At 58.6% G+C, this 23,421-nt stretch overlaps 7 protein-coding genes across 7 annotated transcripts; 3 read left to right on the top strand and 4 right to left on the bottom strand.

The window, feature by feature from the left end:
• Positions 1–787: 787 nt before the first annotated feature.
• Positions 788–2,100, top strand: THITE_2108029 (uncharacterized protein). The gene is made up of 2 exons (XM_003649421.1): positions 788–1,881; positions 1,955–2,100. The coding sequence occupies exons 1-2, from the start codon at positions 864–866 to the stop codon at positions 2,014–2,016; spliced, it is 1,080 nt and encodes a 359-aa protein (XP_003649469.1). The 5' UTR covers positions 788–863; the 3' UTR covers positions 2,017–2,100.
• Positions 2,101–2,987: 887 nt separating this feature from the next.
• THITE_2108030 (uncharacterized protein) lies at positions 2,988–4,289 on the bottom strand. Its single transcript, XM_003649422.1, has 3 exons — positions 3,836–4,289; positions 3,525–3,757; positions 2,988–3,455 (listed from the first exon to the last, which is right to left on the bottom strand). Exons 1-3 carry the CDS (start codon positions 4,133–4,135, stop codon positions 3,122–3,124), a joined length of 867 nt encoding a protein of 288 aa, XP_003649470.1. The 5' UTR covers positions 4,136–4,289; the 3' UTR covers positions 2,988–3,121.
• A 1,755-nt stretch (positions 4,290–6,044) lies between these two features.
• Positions 6,045–8,193, top strand: THITE_2108033 (uncharacterized protein). Its single transcript, XM_003649423.1, has 3 exons — positions 6,045–6,763; positions 6,843–7,984; positions 8,043–8,193. The coding sequence occupies exons 1-3, from the start codon at positions 6,128–6,130 to the stop codon at positions 8,167–8,169; spliced, it is 1,905 nt and encodes a 634-aa protein (XP_003649471.1). The 5' UTR covers positions 6,045–6,127; the 3' UTR covers positions 8,170–8,193.
• A 1,710-nt stretch (positions 8,194–9,903) lies between these two features.
• THITE_2108037 (INO80-like protein) lies at positions 9,904–16,013 on the top strand. Its single transcript, XM_003649424.1, has 4 exons — positions 9,904–10,669; positions 10,983–11,273; positions 11,329–15,682; positions 15,767–16,013. Exons 1-4 carry the CDS (start codon positions 10,088–10,090, stop codon positions 15,919–15,921), a joined length of 5,382 nt encoding a protein of 1,793 aa, XP_003649472.1. The 5' UTR covers positions 9,904–10,087; the 3' UTR covers positions 15,922–16,013.
• Positions 16,014–16,503: 490 nt separating this feature from the next.
• On the bottom strand, positions 16,504–17,454 carry THITE_112849 (uncharacterized protein; the record flags this gene model as incomplete). The annotated part of the gene is made up of 2 exons (XM_003649425.1): positions 16,504–17,106; positions 17,323–17,454. 2 exons carry the CDS (start codon positions 17,452–17,454, stop codon positions 16,504–16,506), a joined length of 735 nt encoding a protein of 244 aa, XP_003649473.1.
• A 1,779-nt stretch (positions 17,455–19,233) lies between these two features.
• On the bottom strand, positions 19,234–21,003 carry THITE_2108038 (uncharacterized protein). Its single transcript, XM_003649426.1, has 2 exons — positions 20,766–21,003; positions 19,234–20,694 (listed from the first exon to the last, which is right to left on the bottom strand). Exons 1-2 carry the CDS (start codon positions 20,807–20,809, stop codon positions 19,623–19,625), a joined length of 1,116 nt encoding a protein of 371 aa, XP_003649474.1. The 5' UTR covers positions 20,810–21,003; the 3' UTR covers positions 19,234–19,622.
• A 297-nt stretch (positions 21,004–21,300) lies between these two features.
• On the bottom strand, positions 21,301–21,855 carry THITE_2084655 (uncharacterized protein; the record flags this gene model as incomplete). The annotated part of the gene is made up of 1 exon (XM_003649427.1): positions 21,301–21,855. The coding sequence occupies one exon, from the start codon at positions 21,853–21,855 to the stop codon at positions 21,301–21,303; it is 555 nt and encodes a 184-aa protein (XP_003649475.1).
• Positions 21,856–23,421: the final 1,566 nt, after the last annotated feature.

Consider the following 23,421-nt stretch of genomic DNA (forward strand, 5'->3'; position numbering starts at 1 on the left):
TAAGGCGAATTTGGCCTTGTCGGGCACTCAGCGGATTTTTCTTCGTGGGGCAACGCTGGAAGCGGGCAGGAATCTCGGTCGTCGGTGCGAACAGCGATCCTTCCAGCGATCCTCCCAGCCGGATTAACAGACCAGAACGGGAGTTGCTGTTTTCAAAGAATCAGCTATCCTGGAACGGTAGGCTTCCCCATCCCGGCAATTGAAACAGGTAGCTGCCTATGGTCTTTCACAGGCCACCAGGGAACTTGGAAGCATTCTTCCCCATCTGGATCATACAGCGCAAGTTCCATCCGAACAATCCAACCAAGTTCCCGAAACTGTTGTTAATCATTGATGAGTTGGACCGGTCAGGACCTTCACAACCCGGAGACTGTTCAATCCGGTTATTGCGTTAGCATGCTGCGTAGTGCGGCAGTGCTACATCGAAGCTGGACGCTGAACCGGCGAACCTCTCGCCTCGTCCTGATTTGAGCTAATGTCGTTCTCTCACGCCCAAACATTGTGGAAGGAGCGCCTCGCTGAACTGGGCTGTAGGGTTGTCTGTGACTTGTAACTTAAAGAACCCGCCCCCACAGGCGGCGTAGCGCCTGTTGTCTTTCTTGAGCAATCATTGGTGAAGACGAAAGAAGTTGAAAGTTGCCAGAGAAAGGTCCAATTCTTTCGTTTCCTCCACGATTCCTGGCCAAGGCATCGATCGGTCCGCCGCCAGGTGGCGCCCCACTGATTGGGTCCCGGTCTCCCCCTGTTACTGGTTGCCCTGCTTCTTCAGCACTGTTTGCATTTGGCATCACTTTCCGGGCACCTCGCATCCACCGCCCAGTACCTAGGTACTAAGCTGTCCAGGACTCCAGTGCTCCAGCACCATGGATGGCACAATAGAACGGACCACCTTGGTAAGAGAAGACCAAGTACCGTTTCTAGAGTATCCATCGCCTCGGCAGGGCGACCTCGGCCGCCGGCAATGTTTGATTTTCCTCATTCCCGGCAACCCCGGCCTGGTCGCCTACTACGAGCCGTTCATGAAGACCTTGCGCGAGCTGCTGGACGAAAAGGAGGCCAAGGAAGGGTGTGGGTATGCATTTCACCTCTGCGGGCGGAACCTGCTGGGCTTTGATGACGCAGACCACGAGCCGGCCTTCGGAGCTGCCGCCGACGGCGTACCGACTGAGCCATTCTCCCTCGAGGAGCAGATCCAATGGTGCTGCCGGCAGGTTCAGCAGGCCAACAGCTCCGCCTTGGGTGACGGGAGGGTGTTTGACGACGTGGTGCTCATCGGGCACTCCGTGGGCGCCTACATCTCGCTCGAGATATTCAACCGCCATCACCAAGCGCGACGGCAACACCCCAGCACTCCTCCAGGCCTGCTGGGCAGCGTCAAGCTCCGAGCCGGCATCCTGCTCTTCCCGACCGTCTCGCACATCGCCCAGTCCAGCAGCGGGCAGAAGCTCGACCTCATCCGCCGGACGACGTTCCTCGACCGATTTGCCCACCACATCGCCAAGGGCTTCGCCGACTTGTGGCCGCGCTGGGTGCTCGGCGCCATCGTCCGCCGCATCATGGGGTTTCCCGAGCACGCCGCGGCCGCAACGCTGCGCTTCCTCGGCAGCAGGGACGGCATCTGGCAGGCGCTGCACATGGGCAAGGACGAGATGAGGACGATCACCGAGGAAAAGTGGAGCGAGGATCTCTGGGAGATACAGGAAGCGGAGGAGGAGGAGCAGACTGGCCTGCGGACAAAGTTCTTCTTTTACTTTGCCAAGTCCGACCACTGGGTCGCGGACGCGTGTAGGGACGAGTTCATCGAGAAGAGGAATCGGCACGAGAAGGGCAGGACCAAGATCGTGATTGATGAGGAGAATGTTCCTCACGCGTTTTGCATCCGTACGTGCCTACCTATGCACAATGTCTCTTCGACATTTTCTGCTATCGATGGTTGTTTGCTAACTTGGAGCAGACCACAGCGAGTTGATGGCGGAGAAGGTCAAGCTCTGCATCGAGGACATTGCAGGTCTTTGAGCTGCCGCTTGCTCACCGAGCCATCTTCAAACGACAGGGTCAGGCACCAACGAAATTACCGGATCCGCGTCCCGTCGCCCTGTGAGACACCACCAGCAGACCTCGACTGACTTCTGTTCTTCTGTTGCGACCCACTCGGGTCACAGTGTCTTACCCAGCCGGGGGTTGTCAGCTCGTCGTGTCCCCGTCAGCATCTGAAAGACCCAGGCCCGGCACGGCATTTGCCCATCTGAGAGCGCGCCGTCCCCCATCAATTCGTCGGGCGAACCGCCAGCAGGCTCGCGCCGGACCGGCCAGGGCAGGGGCATCCACTATCCCATTGTTCATCACTGACCAAGCAAGCATGCGATCTGATAAAGGCGAACACCGAGTTTCACTTTCTGTTTACGACCGGTCCAATTGGATCCCGCTCTGCATCTGCATCACCGCGTCACCGCGTCACCGTGCGGGTGGAGTTTGAACATGTCCGGGGCAGATTTAGGCATCCGAATTCTCTGGCCTAGCATTGGCCGCAACGCAATGGACACACTCAGCTCCACCGCGCGCACTTGCAAAGTTCCCAAAGATCATCCAAACGATCATTCATTGATTGCAACAGTTGGACTGGGGCTGCAAGTTCGTCCATCCACCCACCCATTCAGTCCCGCTGGGGAACCGTTGATGCGTATCCGTACCTCGACAGGCAACAATGCTGGAAGAGACGGGATCCGACAGCGCTCCCCGGCCCAATTTTGTCCAAGAAAGGGAATGGAGAACGTAATCCGTAAAAAATCGCCGTTGCGGGTATCCCATCACCCAGACGCCGTACGCCGACCCGGAGCCCGTCTGGAGCCGTAAACCCAAAGGGAAACAAAAGACAAAATCATTACGTTTCGGTGTCCTGCCGCCCATCCGGCGGCATTGGTGCCTCGTTTGCCCTTTTCTAACATGCGCCGGCCAATGCTGCGATCTGCCGATGCCACGGGTGATTTGTCCTCAGCTCCGCAGGTGGGAGCAATCTGCTCGCATCCCGCAGCACGGGGTCTTTGCCGGATGGGGTGGTTCAGCCTCCCCGTTCCACAGTTCTTCTCAGCAGATCCTCGCGAGGCGGTGGTGCTGGCGGTGGTTACCGGGGAAGGCCCCCAGAGGCAACTGCGGGCGGCCATTCCATTTCTGCCTGATACTGCGAGGCGGCGATTGCAAAGCCAGGTTGCTCGTGCAGGGGACGCGTGTCCGTATCAAACTGCTCCAGTTCCACCGCTGGGTTGGCGTGCCCAAACTTCGGCGGCTCGGGGCTTGGTGATAGCGCTGTTTTGTCCGCTGGCGGTGCCACCTGGGACCATGGAGCCGTAAGGTGGGCGTGTCCTGATGCGGGATGACCGCCATCGGGCCCACCATTCCGCCGGGCGCTCTCGAAGTAGTTGCAGACGAAGAAGAACAGGAGGAACGAGTGGATAACCCTGGAGAACGAACTTGGATTAGCTCCTCCCGGAGACTGTGAAGACTTTCAAGATCTCCGGATTACCTACATCAAGATAACCAGGAGGCAAACGCTGGATATCTCGGTGGCTGCGGCGTCGAAAGCGCTGCCAAAGTCGCCGATGCCGCAGATGATATCCACAAGCAGGACCCCCATGCTGATGGCCACTGACACGAAGAGGATGCCATCAACAAACATGTGGATGGTGGGCGAGATCCCTCCGTCACGGAGGAGGCATGCCGTAACGAACTCGGCCGCGTTCCAGAGTGCGACTACAGGACACTGTAGAAAAGGGCGGGTCAGCACCACGAGATCAACCAGAATAGTGGCAACTCGGCCGGGGGAGGTAAGGTAACTCACCACCACGAGAGCCGGCACGAGCCGGTCAAGGACATCGGACGACGCAGTCCTTCCGGAGGCGACGGAGGCGATGGCGCCCGTTACCGACAGGGCGAGAGCAAGCGAAACCGCTCTAAGGACAACGCAGGTGACGAAGACGCTGCGGCCGAGGCCGTGGTAGTCGGTCAACCGCCATTGCCTGAGTTCTCTCCTCGAGGGCCGCGTGGCCGGCGGGGGCAGCGAATCAAGCCAGGCTTCGATGGCCGGGTCAAAAGGGGGCGGCGGCCGGGACGGCTGTGATCGCAGGCTGAACCCCAACATTGAGGGGAGGAGCATCCACGGCCTATGACGGTGGGAGGAGCGCTGGGACGACTCTTCGGCGAGTGCTGATGCCCAGCATGTCGAAGTGTCGTTCAGGGTCCCTGCAAGGCTGAACGGTCAATCGGTGTTGGGAAGCGGCAGGGCCCTCGTCTCTTGCCGGCGCTGGCTCGCCAGGTTTGGGCCTTGTTGTCCCGCTGTCGGCGTCGGCCGGGGGATGAAGTGCGACGACTTTCTGGCACGGTGGAATGGTCCCCTCCGCCGCGGACCGGTTGTTTCAACTGGGAGGAATGTCGCATGTGTCCATCGCGTTCCAGGCCAGGAATCTTGTTGTCGGGGGAAGGCTGCGATGCAGCACCTGAGGATTCGGGTTCGAGTCCGAGGTACCTTGGATCTTTTATGAGAGGTCAATCCATCCCGCCGCCGGAGGAGCCGGGAATATTCCGCGGGGGAGGGTCCTGGATCTGGCAGGATTATTCCGCACTAGGGACCAATGTTGGTTGCCAGAACTTTAGGCATCCGTGTAACAGGCCCCCTGCCACGACTGCGATCGCCCGCCCAATGCCGCCCGTCACAACCGGACGGTTCTGCGCGATCCGCAGAGGGCAACTTTGGCCTGAGGTGCAACGCTTCAATAATAAATAAGTCTTGACAACCGACATCAAAATGTGCCAAGTAATGATCGCGCTGACTTCGAAGTCGCCGTAGCAGGAGAATTCCCCGGCTCAGTGTCCCCAGTCCATCCTTGAGAAATCGCCAATTGACATTCCTTCGCGCCACGGTCCGTCAGCACTTCCAGGGCGGATCTTCCTCTTCGCCGCTTCGCGCCGTCAGTGGGTCTCGCATGGTTCCAGTGGCCACTCCAAAGGTGCAAGTACGGATGCGAAGGCACACGAATTGACGTTAATGAGACTACGTCCGACCGTGGTCGTCTCGGTAGTGTCGAACGAAGCAATCAGGTATGTACTGTACCTTCCTGGGTGTATAGGTGTCTCGGGTGGCGAGATTGGGTTCAGGAATAATCTGTACCTTACCCCATTTCTGCTATTTACCTAAGTACACACACAGTGTGGCTCAACAAGCTGGGTTCCAGTTTGCAGAGGTGGTTGGAAGAACGCTTGAATTCGGAGGACGAGGGCGGCTTTTCTCGCCTTCATTGGCCTGATCAGGAACCAGCCGGAGAGTGTGCCCACAGGTCCCTCCGTCTGTATGTACCCCAAGAAGTCTGAAGAACTAAGGTATGATGCACAGAAAATGGCGAATCTCACCGGCACGAAGATGAAGAAGACAAAGTCGTGTGCCCGTCATGGCGAAAGGTCACTGCTGTTGCCCCGTTGTTTCGGTCCCTGAAGGGATAGAGAGGTTTTGTGCTTGGCTGGCGTTGGCATGGGATGTTGACAACCCTCCCGAATACAGATGGGAGGAAGCAAGCTGGTTCAAGCTCCCAGGCGGTCCACATGGCCCACAGAAAATCCCACCACGTGATTGAGCTGCTGATACGAGGGGCTGGTGACGTCAAGAACTAGACAGGACCTGGCAGCATCAACAAGGAGGTGATCAGAAAGGCGTCGCAATGGCGAAATGGCTACTACGCTGCACCAGTGACGTTGATATTTCCCAGGACACGTCTGGTCAGCCCGGCCGGGCAGTTCGGAGGAAAACTGAACCAAGTGCTTCGTGCGACTTTTTTGCCTTGGTGCCTGACGATCCATCAGGCCGCTATCGGTTATCAGAAATTTTCGAATATCTTGCCCCACCAGAATCAACCGACTCCCCCACCTTCTACAGAGGTTCTGCTACCAACCCACCAAAGCCGCGGCGGCACCTAACTTTCGCCTCCCGATCCCAACAACACCACCTCGATCAATCAGGGACAAATACGGAGGACGTTATACTGCCTCTTAAGTTCCTCGGTCACTAAAATTGCCGTTTTCCTTTTGCATTTTCGTGATTTTAGATTTCTGGCGTCGCGACTTCACAGCATAATTTTCCACAATGCCGTCCGCATCAAAGGAAAAGCGCCTCGCCAAGCGCGCCGCTGAGGGCAAGGAGAAGAAGACCGTCGCCTCGCGATCCAAGGCCAACTCCAAGAATGCCAGCGCCGCTGGGTCCGTGGCCGGTGATGAGACGCCCCCAGTCCAGCTCGACGCGAACGGAAACCCGATCGAGTCGGACGCGCCCGCCACCTCCGCCGACAAGATGGACGAGGTCAAGCGTCTGGCTGAGCAGCTCGACAAGCACGGTCTCTCGGACCGCGTCACAACGGGTGTCCTCGCATCTACCGTCGCTAGCAAGGATGTCAAGGTCACGAGTGTCAGCTTGGTGTTCCACGGCCGGGTCCTCATCACAGATTCCACCCTCGAACTTACTCTGGGTCGGCGATACGGCTTGTTGGGTGAGAACGGCTGCGGCAAAAGTACCCTTCTGAAGGCCATCGCCGCTCGCGAGTACCCGATTCCCGAGCATGTCGACATCTATCTCCTGAACGAGGGGGCGCCCCCTAGCGAGCTCGGCGCTCTGGAGTGGGTTGTGAAGGAGGCCGAGCTTGAGATGGAGCGTCTCGACAAGTTGGCGGAAAAGCTGCTCGAGGAGGAGGGCCCAGAGTCTCCGGTCCTGATGGACCTCTACGACGTAAGCGAACCCCCCCTCTACTCTTCCCCTACATTCGCTGGCTAGGTTTCGGGATGAGTGAAACTAACGGTATCTTCAGCATATGGAGAAGATGGACCCTTCCACCTTCGCGACGCGGGCCGCGCTCATCCTGACGGGTTTGGGATTCAACAAGCAAACCATGCACAAGAAGACCAAGGACATGTCCGGTGGTTGGAGAATGCGTGTTGCTCTTGGCAAAGCTCTGTTCGTCAAGCCCACACTGCTGCTGCTCGACGACCCGACGGCCCATTTGGACCTCGAGGCGTGCGTGTGGCTTGAGGAGTACCTCAAGAAGTGGGACCGCACCCTTGTCCTGGTCTCTCACTCCCAAGACTTCCTCAACGGCGTCTGCACCAACATGATCGACATGCGGCAGAAGAAGCTCTTGTACTACGGCGGCAACTACGACTCTTACGTCAAGACCAGGGCCGAACAAGAGACGAACCAGATGAAGGCATACCATAAGCAGCAAGAGGAAATCGCCCACATCAAGAAGTTCATTGCCAGCGCGGGTACCTACGCCAACCTGGTCAAGCAGGCCAAGTCTCGGCAGAAGATCCTCGATAAGATGGAGGCCGACGGCTTTATCCAGCCCGTGATTCCCGACAAGGTATTCACCTTCCGCTTTGCCGACGTCGAGAAGCTTCCGCCGCCGGTCCTGTCGTTTGACAACGTCACCTTCTCTTACTCGGGCGATCCGAAGGATGACCTCTACCGCAACATCGACCTCGGCTTCGACATGGATTCTCGGACGGCGCTCGTCGGCCCCAACGGCGTGGGCAAGTCGACCCTTCTGCGCCTGATGACGGGCAAGCTCTCTCCCACGGCCGGTTCGGTGAGCAGGCACACCCACCTCAAGCTCGGTCTCTACTCGCAGCACTCGGCCGAGCAGCTCGATCTCACCAAGTCGGCGCTTGACTTCGTGCGGGAGAAGTACAAGGAGAAGTCACAGGACGTCCAGTACTGGAGACAGCAGCTTGGTCGTTACGGCCTGACGGGTGATGCTCAGACGTCGCTGATGGGCACCTTGTCCGACGGCCAAAGGAGCCGCATCGTCTTTGCTCTGCTGGCCATCGAAGGCCCCAACATGCTGCTGCTGGACGAGCCTACGAACGGCCTGGATATCCCCACCATTGACAGTTTGGCGGATGCCATCAACGCCTTCAGCGGAGGTGTCGTTGTCGTCAGCCACGACTTCAGGTAAGATCATGTCATCCGTGCCCAGCCCCAGGACAGTGCATGCTGACACGGCCTCCAGATTATTGGACAAGATCGCCAAGCAAATTCTCGTCTGCGAGAACAGGACAATCAGAGAGTGGGACGGCACCATTTCTGATTACAAGAAGTACTTGCGGAAGAAGATGATTTCGGCCGGTGCCGTTTGAAGCTGTTGAGGGCGGAAGCTTGCATCGAGCAGCAAGGTATAAGTGGCACTACGGGCCGCGTGGCAACCAGCCTCTCCTCACATCGGCCGCCGCGTGAGAGCGGCCCAAGCAGGAGGTCGCTCCAGAGCGCCCGAAGCTCGCATAGGAGGGCGGTCGGAGCAGGTAAAAAAGCGAAGGTTGGATCAGTATGCCGGTGGTTACTTGTGCAACCTTGGCGATGCTTTTTTTGGTGGAACCGATAGACTGTGAGCTGGCCGGCATTGCCTCGTTTCCGCTAGATTAGATGCAGCCTGGGAGCTAGCCATGGAAACAGAGTAATGATGGGTCGGCAGGTTGGGTTTCCTCACGATTCCATTTCGTTGTGGCATTCGCTTCGCTTTGGTGCTCTGATGCTCTGCCACCCAAAGATTCCCTGGATAAGGCCTTTAAATGGGGCCCCTGGTGAGTCTCCCTTGCGGGGAAACCCCGCTTCTTCATCGGATTGGGTCTGGTGTGCCAGGGCCTCAACCTCCGTTGCCAACAGTGGGCCCAGACTCGAGCCGTTCCAAGGCTCCTGCCGTTGTCCATTCGCGGCCCACATGGCAATAATTACCTGGTAAGTTATGCTGCCGAACCAGGCCACTAGAACGTTTCGTTCCCGTCTCCATTCAAGAAGGACGAGTGCATCGTAGTCATCATTGAATTGTCGTCGAGATGCTCCGATGACATGACGAGAGAGTGTCAGCTTGCCAGTCAGCCGCCAGCGATCCTCTCCGTCGCCATCTTACCCTCCTGCCAGGGGTGGTGTTTTCGAGTTGGCGCTGCCAGCAATGCTGGTTGGTTCGAGGCCCGGAGAGACGGAAAGCAGCAGGGCTTCCATGCAGCGGGCTTGGGATGCACGCACCACCTTGCAGCCCCAGCGGGTAATTTGGCACCAGGGCTGAAATCGGCCGTTCCTGAACCGGAGGAAAGGGGGTGTGTTACTGTGGTATTGTGTTAGTGCGCCATCCTGTTCCAGACAGGAGGTAAAGGAGCCAATGATACTGCAGTAGCGCAGAGTGGGGTGGATGCAGTAAGGGGCTGACGTCTTCCTGGAGCGGCACTAACTCTGCTCAATCGGGAGCCGTGTGGACCGCTGGATGGATCACCTTCGCGAGAGGTGCGAGGAAGCGGGAGTTCAAAGGGGCATTTTGGGGGGGAAAGACTCTGCACGGCACACCAACGCCGCGAGGGCCCAGATGTGGCCAAATCGAGCAGCGCGATCCAGCCTGGAGACCAAGCACGCCTGGCCCCATGGATTTCCAACCACCACAACCCTCCGCACCGCTTTTTCTTCTTGCACCATCATCACCACCATCTTGCACCCTGCCCACAGCATCGCCGGCAGTGCCGTCGTCCGCACGTCAGGGGTCCGCCCGCTTTTTTCTTGGTTGCCCTGCCTTTTTTTCAGTGACTCGTCCTGTTGCAACTGCAGCCTGCCAGAGGCAGTCCACGTTTGCGTAAATTCGAGGCGACCAAACCTCGTGCTCACTGCCGACCTCACTGCCGACCGTGCCGATTCCATCTGACTCCGCGACGCCTAACCCGGCGCCATCAACGCCCACACTCAGGTTGCCTCCGACGCACCGCGAGTTCGGTCGTGTTGGTGTGCAGCCATCGTCGTGCCGGTTCCTCGGATCGCTGGGCCTCACCGCTCGACATTACTCGACAATTTTACGTCTCCTTTGTTGCCTGCACCGCATCACCGTCGGCAGCGCGTGCTGCAAAGCCGCTGGTTGCGTCTGCTGTGCACTGAACAAGACAAAAAGCCCGTCGATTCGCCCCGAGATTCTGACTGGTCCGCGCCCGAAAACGAGGACTCGATGGGGCTGGCATAATACGTAAAAGCAAGCAGAGTAACTTGTTCCGTGGGATATAGACAGGTCGGAAGAGGAACGAGATGGACCACTTCTCGACTGTGTTGCAGCGACCGCCGCATTTCGACGAGGATGGCAGCAGCATGGGCGCGCCCAGTGAGGATCGAGGCCCACGCGGAGGGCTGCGCGACATCCTGAACCCCGTGAGCTCGAGCTCGACAACGCATCCACACGGTCCTGGAACACCCGGAGCACCCGTACCGTCCCGACCGCAATCGTCGTTTAGTTTGCGCTCCCCCACGCATCAATCAGATTATCACCATCCGAGCCCCTACTCCGCCTCTCCATCCTTGGCAGGCGCGCGCTCAATCCTTCACAACCCGTTCGTGTCCGCATCGACACCCTCGTCACTGCCGCCGCCCTTGCAAGCTCCTCCGGGTCTGGTATCGCCAACCGCCTCATCCGGCCTGCAGCATCCTCCCCGATCACCGCTGCACGCGCCGCCGGTGTACTATCCATCCGAGATCCGCGACCGCGAGCCGGCGCGCGACAAATCGGCCTCGAGCAGTTTCTACGACCCAACCACTGACAGCAATCGAGAGCGCGAACGCAGGGTTTCGGATACTGGCGCCTGGCACAAGGCGGCACAGAACTCAACATCGAAGGTATGCAAGCAAATTTTAGCTTTTAGCGTGATGTGCCAACGCCCTTCCCTTGCCCAGGCACCACACCACACCTTCTCTGCTTCCTTTGTCTTCCAACCTGGCCCATCCTCCACCACACTCAACAACCTCTTGCCTCGCGCTTGTCAGATGCCCGCTTCACCCCGTCTCGGCTGGCCAATCTGCAACACGCCAGCGCGCTTTGCATGTTTCCACCGCGCCGCGAGGCGTGGCTGACCGATTCTCCCCTTCAACGCATTTATGCCGTCAAGCAAGCGATTATCTGACTCGAATTGATTTTCTAACGCTGCTTTAGCCCCGCGATCCCTACAGCTATTCTCAACGATCCTCCGATTACTATACCAACGGCAGCTACGCATCGCCGGAAAAATCGGTCTATCGGCCGCGCAGCCCTGTCACACATCCCTCCACCCACCCAGCTGTGGGTCCCAGCAGTCCATCGACAAGACCGTCGGCCATTTCGTCACCCAACTCGAGACACTCCTCAATGCCAAGCGCGAGTACCAACCGGTCGACGTCGACCGTCCTGCCAGCTCTGGCACGGACCGAGTCCCCTGCTCCGTCCAAGACCTCGGCTGCCACGAGTGTAAGCTGACCCCCTCTTCCTTCGCCATTGCCCCATTATTAATGTGCCCTCGCAGACCTCGAGTCGCGCCGCCGGCGTCATGTCATTTTCCAATATTCTCTCCAACCCCGAGCCCATCTCCAAACCTCGACCGATGTCGCCCGTCCACGACGACGACGCATCCAGCGTCACCGAGAAGCCCCAAAGCACAGAAAAGGCCGAGAAATCAGACAAGGATAAGAAACAGCCTCGGAAGAGCATCAAATCACGCGTCTCGGATGTTCGAAGTGTCGAGTCGACTCCCAACTTGAAGATCCCGCGTAGGCCCGCGTCCAAGCCTGAAACGCCTTCTTCCGTGCGGGCGCCGGCCAAGAGGCTGGCGAACGGCGTCCCGAAGCACAAGGTCTTTTCTGCCGACAAGGAGAAGAAGATTCGGGATCTCATGGAGCAGTTCGATCTCGATGATGTTGACGAGACCGACTTCGAGGAAGAACGTTATGCCTGGCTTGAACGTGCCAAACGTCGCCGGCAAGAGATGAACCGCCGAGATGTGGCCCATCAACGGATCAGGAGAGGCGACTACGCCCAAGCCGAGGCCGAAAAGCTCCAGAGCTATGCTGACATCGGCAAGGCGCGCTACTATGAGATGAACTATGACGAGGCGCTGCAAGAAGTTCGAGAACAGGAGATCTTCCTCGAGAAGGAGCGGAAGAAGGATATGCAGCGCCAGAGGCGCCGCCAGAAGGCCATGGCTACCACGATGGAGCAGAGACAATCAGCACTTGCGAGAGCCTCCGCCGCGCAAGACGACGCCGAGCGCCAGAAGTACATGCGCGAGGCCGAGCGTGCGAACAAGAAAGTGCAGCAGACCAGGTACATCTTGCAGAAAGGGCTGAAGGGCCCGGCCCGCAACATCGGCCCGATTGAACTGAACCTTGAGGGCGGCACGATGGCGACCTTCTCCGCCGAGAACATGGAGCCCGGCAGCAAGAGCAAGGGCAAAGGTCGAGCCGGCGGCCGGCTCAAGAAGTCAAAGGAGCAGAAACAGGCAGAGAAGGAGTCGGCTGAGGCTGCTCAGGCCGCCTTGGATGCCGGCGAGGAGCTGCCGAGCAAGGAAGAGACCGCCAAGATTCGCATCAAGTTCAGCAAGTCCAAAGCGCCCAAAGAGGATGCCGATAAGGAAAACAAGGAGCCCAAGGAACCCAAGGAGAAAGAGAAGGCGGTCGAGGAGCCCAAGGACCCGCTCGAGGCCAGGTTCCAGACGAAGGGCTATAACCAGATTTACGACCAGATCTGGCGTGACCTCGCCCGAAAGGACGTCAACAAGGTGTTCAGGCTGGCAACCGATTCCTACTCCACTAAGGCATCCAACCTCAAGAAGACGGCGATCCTGGCCTCCAAGGAAGCGAAGCGGTGGCAGCTCCGGACCAACAAGGGCACCAAGGATCTGCAAGCGCGGGCCAAACGCGTCATGCGGGACATGATGGGCTTTTGGAAGCGGAACGAGCGCGAGGAGCGCGACCTCCGCAAGGCGGCCGAGAAGCAGGAGCTCGAGAATGCCCGCAAGGAGGAGGCCGACCGCGAAGCGGCGCGCCAGAAGAGGAAGCTTAACTTCCTCATCTCTCAGACCGAACTGTACTCGCACTTCATCGGCAAGAAGATCAAGACGAGCGAGGTCGAGCGGAGCACGGACCATCCCGATGTCGCCACGGATGAGAAGGACAGGATCCCGGAGAACGTCCTCAACATCGAGGAGCCCACCGGGCCCGTCGGCGCCAAGGTGACCAACTTTGAGAGTCTGGACTTCGACGCCGAGGACGAATCCGCCCTTCAGGCTGCGGCCGTGGCCAACGCCCAGAATGCCATTGCCGAGGCTCAGAAGAAAGCGCGCGAGTTCAACAAGGATGAGGCCAAGCTCGACGAGGATGGCGAGATGAACTTCCAAAATCCCACCGGCCTGGGCGACGTCGAAATCGAGCAGCCGAAGCTCCTCAACTGCCAGCTCAAAGAGTACCAGCTTAAGGGCCTCAACTGGCTGGTCAACCTGTACGAGCAGGGCATCAACGGCATCCTGGCCGACGAGATGGGTCTCGGCAAGACGGTCCAGTCCATCTCCCTCATGGCTTATCTCGCCGAACGCTACGATATTTGGGGTCCCTTCCTCGTCGTCGCCCCGGCGTCGACCTTGCACAACTGGCAGCAGGAGATCAGCAAGTTCGTGCCCGACTTCAAGGTTCTTCCGTACTGGGGTACGGCTACCGACCGTAAGGTGCTGCGGAAGTTCTGGGACCGCAAGCACACGACGTACAAGAAGGACTCGCCGTTCCACGTCATGGTCACCTCATACCAGCTCGTCGTTTCCGATGTCGCCTACTTCCAGAAGATGAAGTGGCAGTACATGATCCTCGACGAGGCGCAGGCGATCAAGAGCTCGCAGAGCTCGCGCTGGAAGTGTCTGCTCGGCTTCCACTGCCGGAACAGGCTGCTTTTGACGGGTACGCCGATCCAGAACAACATGCAGGAACTGTGGGCTCTGCTCCACTTCATCATGCCGTCGCTCTTCGACTCCCATGACGAGTTCAGCGAGTGGTTCTCCAAGGATATCGAATCCCACGCGCAAAGCAACACCAAGCTGAACGAGGACCAGCTCAAGCGTCTTCACATGATCCTCAAGCCGTTCATGCTTCGTCGTGTCAAGAAGCACGTCCAGAAGGAGCTGGGTGACAAGATCGAGCTTGACGTCTTCTGCGACCTCACCTACCGCCAGCGGGCCATGTACTCGAATTTGCGCAACCAGATCAGCATTGTGGACCTGATCGAAAAGGCGACCATCGGCGATGATGACTCGGCCAGCCTGATGAACCTCGTCATGCAGTTCCGGAAGGTCTGCAACCACCCTGACCTCTTTGAGCGTGCTGACACGTCTTCACCGTTCTCGTTCGGCCACTTTGCCGAGACTGCTTCGTTCGTCCGGGAGGGGACCAACGTTACTGTTGGCTACTCAACGCGCAACCTGATCGAGTACGAGCTGCCCCGGCTTGTGTGGCGCGACGGGGGTCGGCTGCACAAACCTGGCCCCGACAACCCAACTGCTGGCTTCCGGAGCAAATATTTGGACCAGATGATGAACATTTGGACACCCGAGAACATCCGCAGCAGCCTGGGTGGGACCGACAATTTCTCGTGGCTTCGATTTGCTGACACCAGTCCTCAAGAGGTCGCCCGTGCTGGTCACAATGACATTTTCGCCCGTGCTGTGGAGTTGGGCACGAAGAAAAACCGGCTTGGAAACATGCAGGTTGTCTACAGCGAGCCGGAAGATCGGGCGTGGACACCTGCACACGCTCTGTTTCAGATCCGGGAGCGTGAGGACCGCGCGGCGCTGGCCGAGATCTCTGATCAGGGAGTGCTCCGGAACCTCATGAACGTGTCCCGATCGACATACGACGACCTCGGTCTGGGGCGCCTTGAGCAAGCTGCACGCCCGCGTGCATCTGCCCCGCCGATCGAAGTTGTTTGTGACAGTCGCGGTTCTGTCATTGAGCGAGAGAATGTTTTGTTCAATATCCCCATGCGCAAAGCGCTGTTTGGTCCCACGCCGGTCGAGGAAAAGGCCTTTGTTGAGCAGAAGGTGCCACCTCAGCTCTACCCGCCTCCCGCACTGCTACCGGCTCCGGACAAGGAGAAGCAGCGGTTCACCAACATCACGGTCCCGTCAATGCGCCGCTTCGTGACCGACTCTGGCAAGCTTGCCAAGCTGGACGAGCTCCTGCGGCAGCTGAAGGAGGGTGGACATCGTGTGCTCTTGTACTTCCAGATGACGCGCATGATCGATCTGATGGAGGAGTATCTCACATACCGCAACTACAAGTACTGCCGGCTGGATGGTTCGACCAAGCTCGAGGACCGTCGCGACACGGTGGCGGACTTCCAGACGCGGCCCGAGATCTTCATCTTCCTCCTGTCGACCCGCGCGGGTGGCCTCGGCATCAACCTTACGACGGCCGACACGGTCATCTTCTACGACTCGGACTGGAACCCGACGATCGACTCGCAAGCCATGGACCGTGCCCACCGGCTCGGCCAGACTAAGCAGGTCACGGTGTACCGCCTCATCACGCGCGGCACAATCGAGGAACGCATCCGCAAGCGAGCGATGCAGAAGGAGGAAGTCCAGCGTGTCGTCATCACGGGCGGCGCCTCGGCTGCGGGCGCCGGCGGCGTCGACTTCTCGGGCCGCAGGCCGCCCGAGAACCGCAACCGCGACATTGCCATGTGGCTGGCGGACGACGAGCAGGCCGAGCTCATCGAGCGCCGCGAGAAGGAGCTCCTCGAGAGCGGCGAGTACGACAAGCTCCAGAAGAAGCGGGGCGGCAAGCGCAAGCGCGGAGGCGAGGCGGCTCTCAGCCTGGACGACATGTACCATGAGGGTAAGCAAGCTTTCTCTGTTTCTCTTCTTGACTTGATCAATGGGGCACGCGGCGCTGACACATAATCCTTCTTCTCTGCGACAGGCGAAGGCCACTTTGACGATAACAAGGGCTCTGGCACCGCGACACCCACGGGCGACGACCCCCGGGCTGCCAAGCGCAAGCGGGCGGGCGGCAGCAAGAAGGCGAAGACGACTAAGCAGCGGCTGGCCATCGCCGACGGAGAGATGGACTTCTAGTTGAACACAGCGCGTGGAAGACTGAGTAATGATGGGATTACACTACTACACTTGGCTCTTATCTCGGCAACGGCACCAGCATCCTCCATTGATGCTACCCGGCGGTTCCGAGGAAGGAGGATGGGCCAGTGTTTGTACGATTAGGCGGCGGGAAAGAGGTGCGTTTTTCTGGTTGCGCTGGTTATGCGAGCCGTGTACGAGCACGGCCAGCGAAAAGCGCTGTGTGCTCTGGCAGATGGTATCATAGGGCTGGGATGGTGTTCGGGTCGAGACAGGGAAGGAGGGGAAGGTACACTCGGTACACTCGCATGCAGCGACAGCGCGACTTTAATTTTCCTTGGTTCACTGCTACAGGGTCGACACCAGGCTAGCTCACTAGCTAAATAGACATAAACTTTCCGGAATATACAGCCGCGCAGCGGAGGGTCTTGGGCAGTGGGTGATCTCGGCGCTGGCCTCGCGGGTGGTGACGGCAGGATTAAAGCAACATGGCCGCGCTTGTTCCATTGCCTTTCTCCCTCGCCCCCATGGTCCCCAACCTTCTGCCTCAGCTAGCGATGGGCACACCTTGCGTTTCCAGTCTCATTCCCTCCCTCTCACTCCTTCTCCTTCATCCTCAACGGCAGTCGCGCCCTCTCCTCTGGATGGGCCCACCCCGCAGGCGGTAACAGAGACGTTCGGCAACCTCTGCTCGTCTTGTGCTCCTTTCTCCTCCTTCTCCTCCCCCTCCTTCCCCCCAGCGTCACCGCGATCACCCTCTCTACCGTCACCCCCACGCTCGCCCTCCTTATCCTCCGTCCCCACCACAGCAGGTGCCGACCCAGACGGAGGCGCGGACGAAGGAGTAGCCGCAGACGCAGGCGAAGAAGGAGCGAGCGCAGGAGCAAGCGCAGGCGCAGATGCAGGCGCAGGGGCAGGCTGCTGCTGCTGCTGCGGCCGCAGCACCACGGCGCGCAGCGCCCAGCGCCCGAAAAGGAAGGCGGCGACGGCCCAGGCCCAGGCGCACAGGGCGACGGCGGACGCGGCGCAGAGCGCGGGCAGCAAGAGGAAGAGCAGCGCCGCGCCGGCCAGGAAGAGCGTGGTTGCTGCCGCCAGGAGGAGGGTGAACAGCAGCGTGCTGAGGGCGAAGGTGGTGAAGAGCAGGATTGGCGGCAGGGTGAGCAGGGTTTGGGTTAGGAGGAAGGTCTGTTTTTTGGCGGTTTTTGCGTATTAGGTGGCGAATGGTGGGTGTGAGGTCAATTTTTGCGATTATATGTTGGATTGAGGGGGGGAAAGGGGGGAAGAGAAGGATTTGGGGTCATTGGGGTGGGTGGTTGGTGGGGTGGAGAGAAGGAGTTGGAGGCGGAGGGTCGCTCTCGGTAGGTGGGGGGTGGGGGGTGTGGTTGAGCTAGGAAAACGTACGAAGAGAAGCGGGCGGGCGGTCGCAAATTCCTGGATTCTGGTGTAGGCTTGCTCGCGAGATCTGGGGGGGAAGACACGGTCGAGACTGCGTTGCGCCAGGTTGAGCAGGGAACCGGCGGCGGAGGCGGCCATGGTGAAGGTCTGGGGTGCTCAGACCCGTGGGATTGGTAGTAAGGTAATCGCAGGGTGTCTGGAATGGGAATGAATCGCGGGCAACGCCAACACTTGTGGGAAGATGCTTCTGTGAATTCGAGCGTTGCCCGGCGGAGGATTGTGTGGTGTTGCTCGTGTTGCTGGGAGGTCGCGACCTACTGGCGTGCCTCGTTCCATGTTCCAGGGATGGCATGACGTTGGGAAGGTAGGCGCGCGCGGATTGGTGCTTGGTGTCTTGGCATCCAACATCATGCCGCGGTTGCGGCTGCCCGCAGGCGGGCAACAACGGCCTAGGCCTCGATATTTCCATAGCCCCGGTTATGAGCGACTGCCGAACTGATCACAGAGCACTGAGACTCATTCCATTCGTCTTGTCGATTGGAAATGTTCTTTGCAATTCCATTCCGCCTTTTCCGGCGAATTCTTTTGATCAGATGCGGCGGTTGCCAGTATACCCCGAGCCCTTGAACAAGAGATGAATGCTGCGGCATTACCCCCGCCCCCCCCCCCCCCCCCCCCCCCCAAAAAAAAAAAAAAAAAAAAAAAAAAAAAAAAAAAAAAAAAAAAAAAAAAAAAAAAAAAAAAAAAAAAAAAAAGCCGCACAGTCACAGAGGCAGCAGCAGCCATCATAGCCAAATAACACGGCGAGGACAGTGGCTCTCCTGGCTAGCATAGGATGCTCGATGATGGTCAAGGCGGGTCGAGGTTAGAAGATACGTTATCTGAGGCGGGCCGGCACCGCCACTGAGCCCGCGAGGGTGCAAGTTGAAACTTAACGTGGCACTTCATCCAGTTCGCTCTGCGAAGAGATAAGGGTCCCTCCTCGTAAGATCTAACGATGATGTCCGGAGCTTACCGCGGGTCTTGGATCTCAGCAGTCTAACGCAACTCCATCTCGCCACGCCTACGAAACAGACGCAACGATGAATCCCCGTTGTCAGTTTCCCTGCTATCGGATGGTAGCGTTGCAGCTCGCCTACCCTGTGCCGTATCCCCCATCCTGCTCCTCCGTTGCGTATTCATTCGTCATCCCCTGTGTCTACGGCCATGTTTACTCACAGTCACGTCAGGGCCCCCTGTGGGGGTTCACGTAGCATGTGATAGACACCGCTATCCTACATGTGCCTCTGCCCGCGAAGACAACATAACGCAGGCGCGTCTCAAACCACATGACGCCTAAAAAGAACATCTGCAGCGCTATTTACCATGCGGTGTCTCAGTCCTAGTGCCACTTGCCATGAGCACGATCACCAAGACAGCACCCCAGAGCAAGGATCATCCTCAAGCTACGCCTTCACCGTTACCCAAGCATCACCGCTTCCAGCTTGCGGTTTAGATGTTACCAGCACATCTACCTCGACGAAATGTGCGAATGGTACTGTAAGAAACACTCCTGTGGCCACGACACATGGGTGCGGGTGGGCCACTGTCCCAAGGCTGCGCTCAAACCTGGTCGAAGGCTGCGTCCAGAATCCAGTGCGAACTGTCCGCAGGTCCAAAGACCAGATGTGCATACCAGCATGAAATGCGGCACCTGTCACGCGGACTGGATGCGAAAGCAAGGCGACGAGTGGCGCAGGATATGGGAGGAAGATCTCCTTCCCAGAGCGAAGAACGACAACGCCCTCAGGCGCTGGCTCTCTCAGGCGAAGAGCTCCAAGGAACTCGCGTTCCACAGCGTTCTCATACCCCAGTGGGAGCGAGACACAGAGAAGGGCTTCGGCAACTCCATCTACGATGCGTATCCGTACCAGATACAAGACATCAAAAAGGTCATGCTTCGACACATTGAAGGGATGACGGTCCACAAGGGCAAGGGCAAGGAGCGCGAATCGGCTGCTTTCGGCTTCAGCGATGGCAGTGGCTACTCTGGATATGGCCCTGGTTGTCTTGGCCACGGTCGCAGCATCTAACCGTAGGATCGCAGACGCGATTCGATCATTGCATCATTAAAACCGCGGCCGCTGGCCGGGGGAATCATCGGCGACATTGTCGGAGGCCGCAGACCAACCGATGTTGGTCAGGGGAGAAGGTCGCGGATAACAAGTTGGCCATCAACCACCAGAGCCATGCTGTAAGACGGGATGGTGACGCGAGAATCGAATCGAGATATTGATAACAGTATTTTTTACAACCTCCCGCCTCGGTCAAAGAGCGACTTCCCTGCCCGTTTTCGCGCTCTCTCGTATCGCCTCGATAATCCTCAGCACCTGGGCTGCCTGGGACGCAGGCACAGGAATGTCCTCCTCCTTGCCGCTCTCGACTGCCTTCGCAAACAGCTCGTAGAACTTGACGTACGTCTCCGGCTCGACATTCGGGCACACCTCGTCCCGAACCGTCCCGTCTTCCCCAAGCAGGCACAGCCGGCCATACCGCGACTCGTCCTCCCGGCCAAAGTCAGCATCCGTCGCCTTCCCACCGCCCCGGAGTTGGTCCTCCTGCGGGTCCAACCCCGTCTTGTGATAGCTTCCCTTGCTCCCGCGTACCCAAAACCGGATCTGCCTCGTCTCCACGCTAACAACCCCGATCCTCACATGCACCACCACCCCAGTCTCCGCATAACTCAACACCGCCGTCACGCTGTCCGGCTCGTCCTCCGGCCCCGCCTCACCCTTCACCAACCTCCCCTCCCGCTGCCGCACAAACCGGCCATAGACCGCACTGGGCATGCCAAACAGCACAAACACCTGATCCAACAGGTGCGTACCCAAGTCAAACAGCGCGCCGCCGCCCTCGCGCATGCCCATCGAGGCCTTCCACCCGCCCGCCGGCGGGCTGATGCGCAGGCGATCGAAGTGCGTCTCGAACTCGACGACGCGGCCGAGCACGCCGTCGCGCAGCAGGCGGCGCACGGTCAGGAAGTCGGCGTCCCAGCGGCGGTTCTGGTAGACGCACAGCACGCGGCCGCGCGAGCGCGCGAGCGCTGCCAGCGCGTCGGCCTCCGCCGCCGTCGGCACGAACGGCTTCTCCACCAGCACGTGCTTGCCCGCCTCGAGGGCCGCGCGCGCGAACGCGAAGTGCGTGTCCGGCGGCGTGCACAGGACCACCACGTCGACGGCGCCGTCGGCCAGCAGCGCCTCGAACGCGGTGTGGTGCGTCACGTGAGGGTGGTCGGCTGGCGCCGAGTTGGTGGGCGACGGGCTGCGCTGCACGATGGAGTGCAGCTTTAGCGACGGCGTCAGGGCGATGAAGGGGATGTGGAAGACTTTGGCCGAGAGGCTTCGGGAGGGTTAGCTTTTCAAAGGGGAGAAAGGGGAATGAGAGGTGGATGGGCGGGGTCAGGAGCTTACCCGTAGCCTACGATGCCGACGTTGAATTGCTTTTGAGTGGCCATCTTGATTCTTGAGGGGCGTGACTGGTGGTTGTCCCCCAGGCTGTCGGCGGAGGTCGAGATGTTAATGAGTTGAAGGTTGAAGATGCCGTGCGAGCTATTTAAAGTCTCCGAGCTTCGGAGAAAAGCTCAGCGTGACTCGAGTCCTCCTCGTATCTGCGGGGTAGCTCATGTGTTGTTGTGGACCTGTTCGTGTGCGAAGGCCCCGCTGGAGACTGAGATTCAAGGGGCTCAGGGGTTTCCAGTTCGCAAACGACGGAAGAGGGTTAGGATTCTGCCGCAAAACCGCCGCGACTGACCGTTTCCAGGCGGCTTGCGACACACCACTGGTGGATAAATAGCTGCGAAGCGCTAATTGGAGGAGAAAAGAGCCAGTTGACAACAGAGACAGCCTTGTGTCTTGGGAGAAATTCATGAGTAGCCATTTGAAAACTCAGCGCTGTGCCAGTACCCTTCGGCTTTTCCCCCTGCCCCCTTTGTCCCTTCCCCTAGGATCACTCCGGCTTCGCCCGGTGATCCGGCGGGCGAACAGCTCCCCCATGAATATTGAGCTGCATCAAAAATGTGTCCAGACTCTTCCCATTCTTGTTTCCATGGCCCTTGAGTCGCCTCGTGCACCGGAAGCCCAGCTTCTCAAAAAACGCGACCATGGCCCCGTTCCCCGGGCCGTCTCCAATGGGAGCCATCATCCGGCGGAAGGCCTGCCGCTTGCACTCCTTGATAAGCGCCTCCATCAGCAGCCGGCCCACGCCACGCCCTCTCTCGCCGTCAGCCACGTAGATTATGGTCTCGGCGGTGTAGTATTGGGCCGGGCGCCTGACGAAGGCGAAGCCAAGGACCTTTGGACCGTTGGAGTCACGGACTTCGGCCACGAGATAGGGGAGGCCTTCATCCTTGATTTCGGAGATCGTCTGCGCCATGATGCCTCGGCTGGGGGTTTCCTCGTCGTACGTGACGGTGCTGTTCGTGACGGCGTCATCGTAGATCGTCGTGATGGCGTCGACGTCCGTCTCGGAGACCTGTCTCACCAAGATGTCCCCGTGCGACATGGTTCCCAATCTGGCACCGGTGAGTTGGCAACGAGTTGGCTCCAGCTGGATCTCTGATCATTGCTCGCCTTACCTTTCCCGAGTGACGACTGGGCCCGATCTGTTTCGTTCTGCTGGTTCCGGATGCAGCGTTGCTGAATCAAGTAAGCATTCGACCATGCAACAAGTCGGCTTGATGATGGTCCGTTGACTTACGCTCGCGGCAGAAGAGGTATTGGCTTGCTGGGTAGTCGATCGACGTTTGATGGCCAGGCCTTTCGCTCGACAGGCTACCAGAACAACCAGACTTGTCGTGAGAGCTTCTTGGATTTAACTGGAGATGTTAGACCACCATGAGTTAGTCGTCAATACTTCCGGACTCTTCTATGCATTGACGGCTGGCCTACAATAGCAGCCTCCTGATGAGTGACGGCCTTGCATTGGACTCGAGACAATTTGAGTCAGCGACGTTCTCCAGTTACCATATGCTTACCGCAAAATGTGCTTCCACAATGAATAGTCTGGTAGGGCAGATGAATCGCGGTAGAGGCAAAGCACTTGGAAAAGAACACTTCTACCTTATTATGCGGCGGCAAATCTTGACTGCTCCCTTGACTGACAGTCGCCGTCGGTCGGCGGCCTTCACTCTGTCCCTGAGGATCATTGGCCGCCACCAGGAAGTGTGTTACTTGTTAGTGTGATCGCATCATCCCGGAACATGCGCTCGTTGCCCTGACCAGCCGCTCCTCCAAGCAAGAAACCCAGCTTTCGTAATGGTCTTGCTTCCTCTCTTGCCCCTCCGCCACTCGACTGTCATCTACCAGGTTAAGCATTGTGAGAAAGGAGTGGTCTTTCAGCTAAGCCAAGCAGCTCAGGGTCTCCTTGATACTACTCTTTCATCACTGTCTTGCCAAGCCGCGCCCTCCTCCTAGGATCCTTCTGGGAGTCTTTGGCCTCCCCCAACGATTTCCTCGCAGTTCCCGACAATCTTCTCACCGCGGGGCAAGGCTCTATTCACACGCCCTCACGGCTGTCAACACCATTATGCTCCTTAGACAATCACTATCATGAGACCCAATGGTTTGTCTATGCCTTCACACAACCTCTCTGGCCTGGCCGAGCATTCCTGCTCCCACTAACCGCTAACCACGCCTTGAAGCCCTTCGTCTGGCTTCCCAGACACGTCTCACAGGGCACGACATCATGAACTGAACGGTTTTTCACAGTCGAGGCGCGCTATTCGCCGCCGCTTGGAGGAGCGGGTCTACGGTGACCGGGGCGACACGCTTTTCCCCTCGCTGCCTGCTCTTTGTTTTGATGGTTTCTGTTCTTTTCACTTCCGCAGCCTTCCCAGCCTCTGTTCCTCGCTTCCTCGGTCCTCTCTTTCTCCCTCCTCATCTGCCTCCTCCTCTTCTTCCTCATCTTCCTCCCTCCACATCTTCCTCCTCCACATCTTCCTTTTCCTCATCTTCCTCTTCCTCATCTTCCCCTCCGCCTAACCTGCGGCCTTTTCTTCTCTTCCAACCCTTCCTCCAAGCCTCTATCACCCTTACCTTCTTCTCCATCCTTCGAAGCAACCTGCGCTGG

This window comes from Thermothielavioides terrestris, chromosome 1 (genome assembly GCF_000226115.1).
Source record: "Thermothielavioides terrestris NRRL 8126 chromosome 1, complete sequence".
Classification (NCBI taxonomy): domain Eukaryota; kingdom Fungi; phylum Ascomycota; class Sordariomycetes; order Sordariales; family Chaetomiaceae; genus Thermothielavioides; species Thermothielavioides terrestris.

Bases quoted from the DNA above. Each gene is read 5' to 3' on its own strand.
- THITE_2108029 (XM_003649421.1), top strand. From the start codon at position 864: ATGGATGGCACAATAGAACGGACCACCTTGGTAAGAGAAGACCAAGTA. The intron at 1,882-1,954 runs GTACGTGCCTAC...AACTTGGAGCAG, and splicing joins TCCTCACGCGTTTTGCATCC to ACCACAGCGAGTTGATGGCG.
- THITE_2108030 (XM_003649422.1), bottom strand. From the start codon at position 4,135: ATGTTGGGGTTCAGCCTGCGATCACAGCCGTCCCGGCCGCCGCCCCCT. The intron at 3,758-3,835 runs GTGAGTTACCTT...CCTTTTCTACAG, and splicing joins TCGTGCCGGCTCTCGTGGTG to TGTCCTGTAGTCGCACTCTG. The intron at 3,456-3,524 runs GTAGGTAATCCG...TTCGTTCTCCAG, and splicing joins TGCCTCCTGGTTATCTTGAT to GGTTATCCACTCGTTCCTCC.
- THITE_2108033 (XM_003649423.1), top strand. From the start codon at position 6,128: ATGCCGTCCGCATCAAAGGAAAAGCGCCTCGCCAAGCGCGCCGCTGAG. The intron at 6,764-6,842 runs GTAAGCGAACCC...CGGTATCTTCAG, and splicing joins TCCTGATGGACCTCTACGAC to CATATGGAGAAGATGGACCC. The intron at 7,985-8,042 runs GTAAGATCATGT...CACGGCCTCCAG, and splicing joins GTCGTCAGCCACGACTTCAG to ATTATTGGACAAGATCGCCA.
- THITE_2108037 (XM_003649424.1), top strand. From the start codon at position 10,088: ATGGACCACTTCTCGACTGTGTTGCAGCGACCGCCGCATTTCGACGAG. The intron at 10,670-10,982 runs GTATGCAAGCAA...ACGCTGCTTTAG, and splicing joins CACAGAACTCAACATCGAAG to CCCCGCGATCCCTACAGCTA. The intron at 11,274-11,328 runs GTAAGCTGACCC...GTGCCCTCGCAG, and splicing joins AGACCTCGGCTGCCACGAGT to ACCTCGAGTCGCGCCGCCGG.
- THITE_2108038 (XM_003649426.1), bottom strand. From the start codon at position 20,809: ATGGCCACTCAAAAGCAATTCAACGTCGGCATCGTAGGCTACGG. The intron at 20,695-20,765 runs GTAAGCTCCTGA...ACCCTCCCGAAG, and splicing joins GTCGGCATCGTAGGCTACGG to CCTCTCGGCCAAAGTCTTCC.